Here is a 9,316-nt window from a genome sequence, read left to right on the forward strand (position 1 = left end):
ATAGTCTCTTCTCAACCTTTTGGGGATGTGTTCTTAAATAGGTTTCCTGGCCTTGGGCATCTTCTGAGGGTTGATGATAAGATTAGCTCTAATCCAGGGACTGAGTCCTTGCTCCTCATGTCCTGGTTATTGGTGAGGAAGTGATCCCTCTTTCCTGACCTGTGCTGAATCCTGTGGAGCTGTACGCAATTTCACTTTGAAGTGATGTTAATCTGGCTGTTTAATGTCTTCCTCTGCCCTGCCTTTCTCTTCTTAAGCAGTCCAGCGTGCGCTGTGGCTTCCCTTCCTAAAAGTGGTTGGCACAAATCTCTGCAAAGCAGGGCAACCTCATCTCATTCCAGGCCTTAGCATCGTTTTTATTGATCTGTGGATATCCATCTTGGTTCGCTAATGGGCGTCAAGTGGAAAAGGTAATAGATTTCTATTGCATTTGAATTCATCTCTCACTTGGTTCCTTTGGACCAGCTCCACGATCTTGTTAAGAACAGAAGACACTGATCATCTTAAAGGATGGGAGGGGAATCCAACCATTCAGGCACCATGACTTGTATCTCTTCCCCATGAGTTGAGCACTAAAGCCCTTAGAGGAGGGGGAGAGTTGAAAGAGTTGCTCAGTGGATTTAGTTGTTTAAAATGCCTCGAGCACTGGATAATAACTGCAGAAAGTGGAGTGTAACATCCAGAGGAATTCCTTATGCTTCATAGCAGTCGTGGGGGAGCACATAGGAGACCCAGGTTCTTCCAGCACCTAATGATGCTTTTGATGCTTTTCAGCAACTGAGCTCCAAATCCACCTTAACACAGCTCTTTCCTCGGTGCTTAAGACAAACCTAGGTTTCAGACCCAGCTGCTTTGGTGCTCAGTGATCTTGTGTCAATCCTTGCTGTGGTTTGAAGTGCTGTTTTGCCGATTGGTTCTGGTGCATTCTAATTTGCAGAAGACACCTGTTCCTTATTATCACCATCCTTCGTCCGTCTCTCTTTGTTTCAGCTCTTTCTGGTGCATGAGCTATTGACGCGATTTGAAGGGAGGCTGTGTTGAGCAGCGTGTGTGTTGGGAGGGGAGGTTGAAAGACATTAGTCACAAACTTGAGAATAATTTCCGGTAAGAGAGTCAGTGTCTACTTGGGTCGGTCTGGGTCCTTGACCTACATCTTCTTAGTCTAAAGTTTATTTAGCCCTTTGGGGTTTGCGCACTATCCTAGGATGGAGTGGCAGTCTGTAGCGGGTGGAAGAAGAGTGGAGTTAAGCTTGAAAAGGAACAAGAAAGGAACAAGGGGGAGAAGATTAAAAAAGACTTGTAACTGGCTGGTTTGCTTCAGTGTTAAAACTGAAAGTGTCTTAACTAAGGCTGGTTTTGCTCTTAGTCTTGCCAGTTATGCCTGTGTTGTTGTACTCTGTGTGATTTCAGTGTTTCCTCCAAGGATCCTCAATAGCTTCACAAATCTGAATTCCGTGCATGCTTTCTGTCCCCCGTTTCTTTTTTCTTTTTTCTTTTTTTTTAATAAGCAGGAAAAAACAAGACTTGGTGTAAATGATGGCCTCAGGTCAGAATACCTCTTGACCGAGCGACGTGTGAAACCAAGGGTTCTCTCCTCTGGTCCCCTTCTGGGTTTACTTTGGTTGTCTGAGAATACTTGTGATGCGAGGCATTTCCAATTTGCCTTGCAGATATTCTGAAACCATCTCAGAGGTTTCTTGGGGTTGTACTGGTCTTAAAATAGCTCAGATTAATTTCTGTCACCAACTCTGTTGGGGTCGACAGAGACCTCGAGGCTCTGCAGCCTGCCCTTTTGATTCCCAGTTCTTCCCTTCTGGTGACACCTTTTTTCAGAACTGCTTTAAGAAGTCATGGAAAAGAGCAATGTGTAAATATTAATGTTGAGTATTTGTCTTTAAAAATCCCTTTGGGATGCTCAACAAATCTGTACCGAGTATGCTGTGGCTTTCTAGATACTGCCTGCTTGCAGCTTTTGGACCTGTTAGTACGTCGCTAGCCTGTGCCATCCCATGGATCATGGGCAGGGCTGTCTTCTGTAACACCCATTTTGTCTCCTCGTCACAAGTAGCTTCTCTCAGTTCATGTTCAGACCTCGGTCAAGGTCTGTCGTCTTCCTGCAGTAAAGCCTTTCCTTTTCTCTGTCTGGACTAGGTAGGGCTCTGAGTGCTGCTCAGTGTCTCTCAATATACAACTAAGAGGGCAGTGAAGAAAGATCTCTCCTCGTTGACAGTGTCTTTAATTTCCACACTGAATGAAGCTCATTCTTACGAGTATCTCTTTGATTTTTTTTTTTCTTCCCCTCACTTTGCACAGGTTTTCAGCTTCCAAGTCAACAGCTTAACTGTTACGCTATAAGCTTCCTGCTGTAAAACAAGCAACTTAAAGCATGGGGAAAAAAATGTTCCAGGCAGACCTGGCTCCATTGCTGGAGCAGGAGGGGACACCCCAAAGCTACCCCATCAATGTTAATGCGAGCAGACTGGTCATGACTATTGCTATCCAGACCTAAACTGAGCATGTACCCAGACAAAGAGGCCACAGTTTAATATTTAATGTTCCATAAGGCTGCACTGAGAGCTTTTACTGAAATGTGTCAGTAAAGGCATGCTGTAGCAGTGATAGCAAGCGGCTAAGAGCCAAGAGGACCCTGTGCTCTACTTCTGCCCGAGGCATGTTCTCTGATACCAAGCAGCTTGCTTGACCCTCTGTGTCTCAGCCAACCTAGCTGTAAAATTAAGCAACAAAGAAAGCTCCATGATAAAGAGACGTGTCTGGAGGTGAACTTTAAAGGCGAGCTTTGGTTTACTGATAAATTTGTCATACTAGCAGAATTTCTGGTTTCTAACCTAATGGGTGTTTTTCTTGTCCTTCCAGGCAGCATTCACTCTCCTCCTGGGTCCTTTCACCTTCTTCAATGTGCAGAAGACCAAGTATCTTCAAATCATGACATCCCTCATGAGATGGATAGGTGAGTCTTGGCCACCTCTTTACCATAGATGGAACCTGAGTTATGCTACTGATGCTTTTTTTTTTTTTGCAAGATATTCTTGTTTAGAAGCAAGTGCTTGTCAAAACAACCTCTTTGAGGAGGATTGTCCAGGCCTGAAATCTCTGAGGAAAAGGATTTTTGTTCTAGGATGAAATTTCTGATTAAAACAAAACAGATTGTTCTCAATCAGACATGAGCTGGTAGATGAAGTTTTAATCTGGTTTGTGTGAGAGGCAGAAGGGATTTGGAAGAGTCTTCTGTGTGGGGACTAACCATGATACCCACCAGTTGCTGTTCAGCAGTAAGTTTCTCATTCTCTCAGCATGTGTACAACAGACTTTGAACAGTCTTCGTTTTGATCTGAGAACAAAAGGCACTTCTGTCAGACTTTACGCCATTAGTTTCATCATCTGTTTGCATTTTTTTTTTCTCCTGGGACTTGCTTTAGCATAGGATGTGCTGCATTGGAAACCCCTAAACCAATATGTGTTGTCCTTGGGAAGCCCCGCTGTCGTGAGTTCTCTCCAAAATCTTACTGCCAGGAACTTCTGGGAAGACATAATTCCCTTACAGGAAATAAGACATCACTACTTTTTTTTTTTTTAGTGTCTTTGTCATCCAAAGATGCAGCTGCCTCACATCTGGCTTGTATGTGTACATGCCCTTAAAGGGTGGGGGGGGTGTTTGTTATGGAGACCTATGTTGAGGTTTGTCTTGTTTTATTTAACCTAGACAGAGTAACTGATATTCAGGGCTAACAGAGGGGGTGTTACAGCACCAGCAGCATTTCTGCAGGTTAACAGTCTCCTGGCTCATGGGTCCAGATCATTCAAGCACAGAATTAGCTCTGTTTATACCTATCACTGACCTGGAATAGGAAGAAAAGCTGATTCTCAGACTATTTCCCACTGCACACACACACTTGACCTTACTTCGGTTGGCTATCGTCCCTTTTCTGTGAGTTCAAAGGCCTGTGATCCTGTTCAGAAGTGGCTGGCAGTCACTGCGGAGGAATAGAGATCCTCTGTTCTAGAGAACATCTGAGATGAGGTTAAGCAGTTGTCACCCAGGAAAATGAGGTTGGATTTTAAGCCCTCAAGTCTCAGATGCTGAACAGCTTGAGTTAACGAATCTTGACCTCGGATGGTGTGAAAATCCTGAATGTCTGTTTTTCCCTTTTGCTGTCTGAGGACATGAAAGGTTTGAAAGCTCCCATGTTCTTCAGAGAAAGAGGTTATCTCATTAAGGGGTATTAAAGGAAGTTGGGTTTTTTGGGTTTGTTTTTTTTTTAAAGAGTAATTTCTGCTCAGCTCACTGGCCTGTTTCCAATCACCCTGCCTCCTCTTTCCTGGTAAAGACATCAGTCAGACCTCATCCTGTCTTTGTGACAACCTGACACCTGCCTGATCTGCCATTGGTTTCCCTTTAGCCGGCTCCTTCCAGTATGAGGATTGCTAAACCTTGGCATAAAGGAAGAACTGCTTCTCTTTTTCGTCACTTGATGGAGAGGGACAAAGGCAGTGTTTGGAGCAGTGTAGGGGAAACTCATGCCTTAGCCTGATTGATTCCTGCGTCAGCACGCTGGGGAACAGCTGCCCCACATAATGATATTTAATGACACTGACAGCACCTCAGTGGCTACTTAGAGCAACGGATTCCGTATGTGTACAATGAGGGATAGATCCATTAGGAAAGACCATATATCAAACAGCCATGGGATGTAGGGAACAGAGAGAAGCTCTTGCTGCAGATTCCAGGATAAGGATGGATCCCGTACTGTTTAGATTTATCAAGCTGGCTTCTCCCATGTCCTCACATCACCGCTGTCCCCTCCCCTAAAAGCAGGGCTGTGAATTAAACATGGGTTGGTCTTTTGTTGGTGCTTAGAGAGCTTAGATCCTAAAGAATGGTCTTGGCTGGTGTTTTGTGGTCTCCTGAACTTGTCCTGCCTGAAAGCCAATGGACAGATGTGGACTCCTGTCCTGCTATAATCTGTGACTTTCCTTCGTCTTCCTTTAGTTGGTTTTAGCCACGTGGTGCTGAAGGTGGTTCCCCTTCTGCTGAGCACTCTGAGCGGCAGAGCTGAACACTGGCGCTGAACACTCTTTGTTTTGCTGGGTAGAAACCTCCCACACGGACGGCGGCTTATTCCGCTTACCTGTGCCTGCTGGCCTGGTGTGGATGGGAAGCTGACCGTGCTCTGCATTGTGGTTTGAAAAAATCAAGCCTATTTGACTTGCAATGCATGTACTGCAGGACCCACCATACACCCTTTTCCTCAGCCTGGTGAAAAGCCCCTGGATTTTGGAGCAGCAGTGGCTGATGTAAGGCTGCACTGCCCCAGGTGTACTGGCAATTCGGATGACAGTGGCTGAGACGATGGTTCTTAGCAGCAGGGAGAGCTAGCTATGTGTGAAGGTCATTTCGGCTGGTGTTTGTAACAGTGTCAGCCTTGCCTTTGAAAGTTGCTTTCCCTCTTTCTCCTGTTCTAAGTGATAATCAAATGTCACCAGCCTCTTTCCAGAGCCTTGTGCTCATTGCAAGCAGCACATCAGCTAACAAAGCCTACAGCAGTCTCATGGACAAGAAAAATTTCATTCTGTCTCTGAAAAATGCAGTTTTAAACACTGGGACCTGAACTGGAAATTGAAAATGGGCCAGTTCAAAGGACGTGGAGATGTGGCAGGGATCAGCCGTTCATCTGGCTGTTTTTCCTCCCAGGGTAAGGGACTAGCCAGGACAGGCACCTCTGAAGTCTCTAAAAGGAGAAAGTCGAAGGAGGAGCTTGCAAGCCCAAGTGCTGTACTGCTAGAGAGCCCAGACAGATGGGCTCTCATCGTTTGGGCCTGCCGAACATGGAGAGCTCATCTGGAAACAAGGCTGGCGTGGCGAGGCGTTTCCCTGTCAGGAGTGACAGCAGCACAGAGGGTGGATCTGTGTCTCCAGGTGGAGTGGGGCTGATGGCAGAGACAGGGCTTCCAGAGCCGTCGAGCTGTTGGCAGTCTTCTGAAGAGTAACAGCTTACATACTCGGCTGCAAAACTGATTGCCACCTCGTGTGGGCGAGTGTTAGTGGTTAAATTCAGTGCAGCAGTCGGTGCTTGAACTGCTGGCCTTATCTGTGCTTAGAGATCTCTGTTCTCAGGGAGCTGGAGGGTGTGTAAGGGTTTGCCTACACAAGCTCTCATCCCTTCTCCAACTGTAAAAGCTCCTCAGGCTGCTTTGTCAGCCCTCTGCTACTCGTGCCCAAACTGCCCTGGGAGACTGAACACAGGCACCCTAAGGGGTGCGACAGGGAGCCCGTCATCTGTGCTTCCCTGGAGAAAGGGCTAGTTGGGAAAAATCACTTGTTCTGAATCCTGGTAATGGTGCTTAAGGTGAAGCCTTGATTTGAGTTAGGGATAAAACCTTGCTGGCTCACCCAGCTCTTGAGCAAGGATACTAAGAGCAGAGACAGGGCCCAGCCTGGTTGACTAGGTAAGCACGAATTGTCCCCTTGGGGTAGGAAGGGTTCCTTCCCCAAACTAACTCCTTCTTTTCAGCTCCCTTCCACCTCAGCCTTGCAAGTGTGGAGCTGTTACTAGCCCAAGTCCTTTACCAGTTTTGGAGCCTGCTTCCAGGTCTCTTACAAGGTTCTTGGAACAGGGAGTGTCCTGCAGAAGACTAAACCAACTAAGCCATCAATAAATTAGAGCTGTTGGTATTTTCAATTCTGCTGTTTGGACTTCAGGCTCTTTTTTTCCTGGAGGGTTTAAATCTGTGGTGGTGATGGATTGCTCCCTAAAGAGGCTTGAATCATCTAGCTTGGTTTTTTCCCCCCCTTCCTTTCTTCAATCCTCATCAAGTGGGTGGTGGTAGGGGTGAGCTGCTGGAGAGCATGGCACAGCAAAAGGGACTGAGCCAGGCAGGTCTGATGCACCTCTCAAAGCAGAGGGGACACAGCTCACTGGGGCACAGCCCTACTTCTTTATTATTGGATAATATTGGATAATAATTGTCTAGCAGCATCATGGGAAAGGGTACGGATTAGGAGAGATAACAAAAGGACAGGGCTTGTTGGAGCTCAGCAGCAAACATCGGGCTATTGTGTATTAAGCAGCTAACCCAGTTAATTGTGGCCTGTTACAGCCTGAGATGCCCAGCTCTATAGGTGAGGACTGTTGGCTTTAAAGACGTTGGTAGCATGATTATCGCTACTGCTATTGAAGAGTCTCTGGCAAATGTTCCCAGACAGCTCCCACGTGAGACACTTGCTCTATGTGCTGTTCTTGATGCTGTATTGTAGTTATTAGAAAGTATTGTATTTTAATAAAGAGACATTTTACAGAGGAATAAACTTCCAGGTTTGGTTGCTGCAGGCTCAGTTCTCTCTCCCTGTGGCACAGTCAGATCATACCACATCCATCCAAGTAACTGCAGCCCTTGAGACAGATCACTCCCAACCCTCCCCAAACTATGACCTTGCAATTATATTGCCCAGAAACAGTGTCTCTCCCTTAGCTCTTTCCCCTGGCCAGTAAGATGGGGGGGAGGGGGAAGGACAAGAATAGCCAGGAAATGTGTGTTAAGCTTTTTTTTTCTTTTTTTTCTCTCTCCCCCGTTCCCTCTTGTCCTGTCCCCTGATCCCGGCCCCTTCCAGGGTACTTGGTAGAAGGCTTCTAGGCAAGAAACTAGGGAAGAGCTCTCCAAAGCATGCTGGTGAGGCTGATTTTCCTTATCTGTTCACTTCTCTGATACTTCTGCTTCTTCCACCAGAATCCTGCTCTTTACAGGACTCCTCAGCACTTCTCTGCAGAGAACTGGTCTCAGACCATCTCACTTTGTGAGCAGGTTTCAGCTGCTGTAGTAACAGTCGCTGCCATCCTTAGCAGGCTTAACCAGCCATGCTGGAGTTGATTCAGTGCAGAAACCCGGAGTCACTCTGCCACGTCCTTTCAGCTGCAGAGACTGAGAATTATAGCGGAGGCTGATATGGGAGGGGGTGACAGTTATCTGAAGTCCTGTGTTTCCAGTCTCCTGCAGAGAGGTTATTCTGCCGGTGTCCACAGTCCTCAAGGTGGCCTCTTTTCTGCATAAAAAATGGAGCTTTCTGCAAACAGCTTTAAGGAGGGACCAGTTCAATCTCTGCCCCTTTCCTTTCACAGAGCAGGGCGTACGGGAATGGCAAGGAAGAGGGAATTGGACTGTAAATCAGGACACTGTTGCATGTTCATTCTGATGGGCTTCTTCAATAAAGTTACTTCACGTTCTTGCATCCCTTTTGGAGCAGAGAAAGCTGCTGCCGGAGCCCAGGGTAAATAATTCACTAAGAGAAGTGAATATATTTATGAAGAGGTAGTTAAAAGGCTGTGCTTCTGTCATGCCTACTTTCAGAGTTCTCAGCGGAGAAGCTCATTTCAGTGCCGTTTGTGGGAGGCAGTGGGGTGAAGCAGTGCCTGTGTGAGTGAAAGAGCCTTGTTAGCTTCAGATGCAGATGGAGAGTGACGTGAGGTGCTGGATGGGACCACTGAGATCCTGCCTGAGGAGTTGACGTTCCTGAAAAGAGCACTCTATCCAGGCAGCAGGAGACAAACTAATGGATCTGAGAGTTGGAGAAGGGAAGCTGAAAATGTAAGGACACATTCAGACCTGCAAAAGGGTCCAGATGATGGTGCCCACACAGGTTTTCAGAGTGAGTATGTGGCATGCAAAGCTGCTCTCTGTTCAGAGTGTGTGTTGTTGGAAGAAGATGATAAAAACTTTGCTGGGTAGGGCCCAAAGCAGGATGGGGAATGTGTGGCTAAGGCTGCAGAGCACCTGGATTTCATGGGACATGGGTGCTCCGCACCCAGTGCTTTCCAAAGCATGCACAGCCCTAGCTCAGGCTCATGGTGACACCGAAGTGTGTGTTATTCCCCTTCTCACAGAGGAGTAAATTCTCACATGGAGAGAGGAGTGACTGTCAAAGCTAATAGACCAAGTCAGCAGCAGAGCTCAGAGGCTTTATGGTGCTTCTGCCAAAGGTGACCAGAGAAGAGAGGACAATAAACTATGCGGGTAATTTTCCACCAGAAGCAAACAAGCCTCGCTGGCTGCTCTTTCCTTCCCATATGTTGAGATAAAGCAACCGTGATAAACACCAGAGTGCAGAGCCATTTTTCTCCCTGTGAACTGTTTCTGGTGTGCAGATGTCTGTGGACACCAGCTGATGTGGGCTGAGAGGGGGCAGCTCCACCGGTTTCACAGCAATTGTTGTTACCACGGTAGGGGAGGCTGCTTGTAAATCTTGGTTATCGCGTAGCAAACCCTGCCCAAGATGATGAAAAAAAGCAGGGAAATTATTCCTTTT

General features: G+C 46.8%; 1 protein-coding gene across 1 annotated transcript in view; it reads left to right on the forward strand.

Moving 5' to 3' along the window:
- The window catches only part of TMEM104 (transmembrane protein 104), a 41,600-nt gene that overhangs the window by 25,030 nt on the left and 7,254 nt on the right, over nt 1–9,316 (forward strand). The window contains exon 8 of the mRNA XM_009323747.1: nt 2,875–2,968. Coding sequence (XP_009322022.1) covers nt 2,875–2,968 — 94 coding nt within the window. The remainder of the gene's footprint in view (nt 1–2,874; nt 2,969–9,316) is intronic.

The sequence above is a fragment of the Pygoscelis adeliae genome, unplaced genomic scaffold, assembly GCF_000699105.1.
Source record: "Pygoscelis adeliae isolate BGI_AS28 unplaced genomic scaffold, ASM69910v1 Scaffold75, whole genome shotgun sequence".
Taxonomy (NCBI): Eukaryota; Metazoa; Chordata; class Aves; order Sphenisciformes; family Spheniscidae; genus Pygoscelis; species Pygoscelis adeliae.